The sequence below is a fragment of the Loa loa genome, assembly GCF_000183805.2.
Source record: "Loa loa unplaced genomic scaffold supercont3.5564, whole genome shotgun sequence".
Lineage (NCBI taxonomy): Eukaryota > Metazoa > Nematoda > Chromadorea > Rhabditida > Onchocercidae > Loa > Loa loa.
In genome coordinates, this window is record NW_018113736.1 from 1 (window position 1) to 542 (window position 542).

General features: G+C 32.3%; 1 protein-coding gene across 1 annotated transcript; it reads left to right on the top strand.

The window, feature by feature from the left end:
- Positions 1-188: 188 nt before the first annotated feature.
- Positions 189-359, top strand: LOAG_16301 (hypothetical protein; the record flags this gene model as incomplete). Its single annotated transcript, XM_003151789.1, has 1 exon — positions 189-359. A coding segment is annotated over one exon (171 nt), but the record flags the coding sequence as incomplete, so codon positions are not given.
- Positions 360-542: the final 183 nt, after the last annotated feature.

The window sequence follows — 542 nt, forward strand, 5'->3', positions numbered from 1 at the left end:
CCAAATCTGCTATTGATTACTTCTTAGGTTTGTTTACATTTCTCATATCAATCAGTTTAATAATTCTGTGATTTCTTAATTAAACATATTGCTGATTGAATTTATCCCATTAGATGATACTGATGAGGATATGATCGATGGGATGTATTTCTGGATAACAATACTGCCTTTCAGTACATCCGGTTGGAATGGGAGGCGATTATTATGGGTTCTCATTACCTGGACCTAGTACTACTACCTTATATTTTTTGCCGCTTGGAGCAACAAATGAAACAATATCTCAAAGTTATGGTATTCACAATGTTTCAATAACAGTGAGGCAAAACAATAAATCCGAAATGATCAAGCAAATCATGAAGGTAGGCTAGTAAACAACTTTGCCAACAAAATGAAGTAAACCGGTTAAAACGGTTAGAAAAGGGATATGATAATATTGAGATGATGAATAGTATTAGAATTTGGAATGTTTCTTACAATACTTGGAACACTGAAAAAAAAAAATGTTGTCACTTCGTTGACAAAATGTTTCAATTTTTTCATTG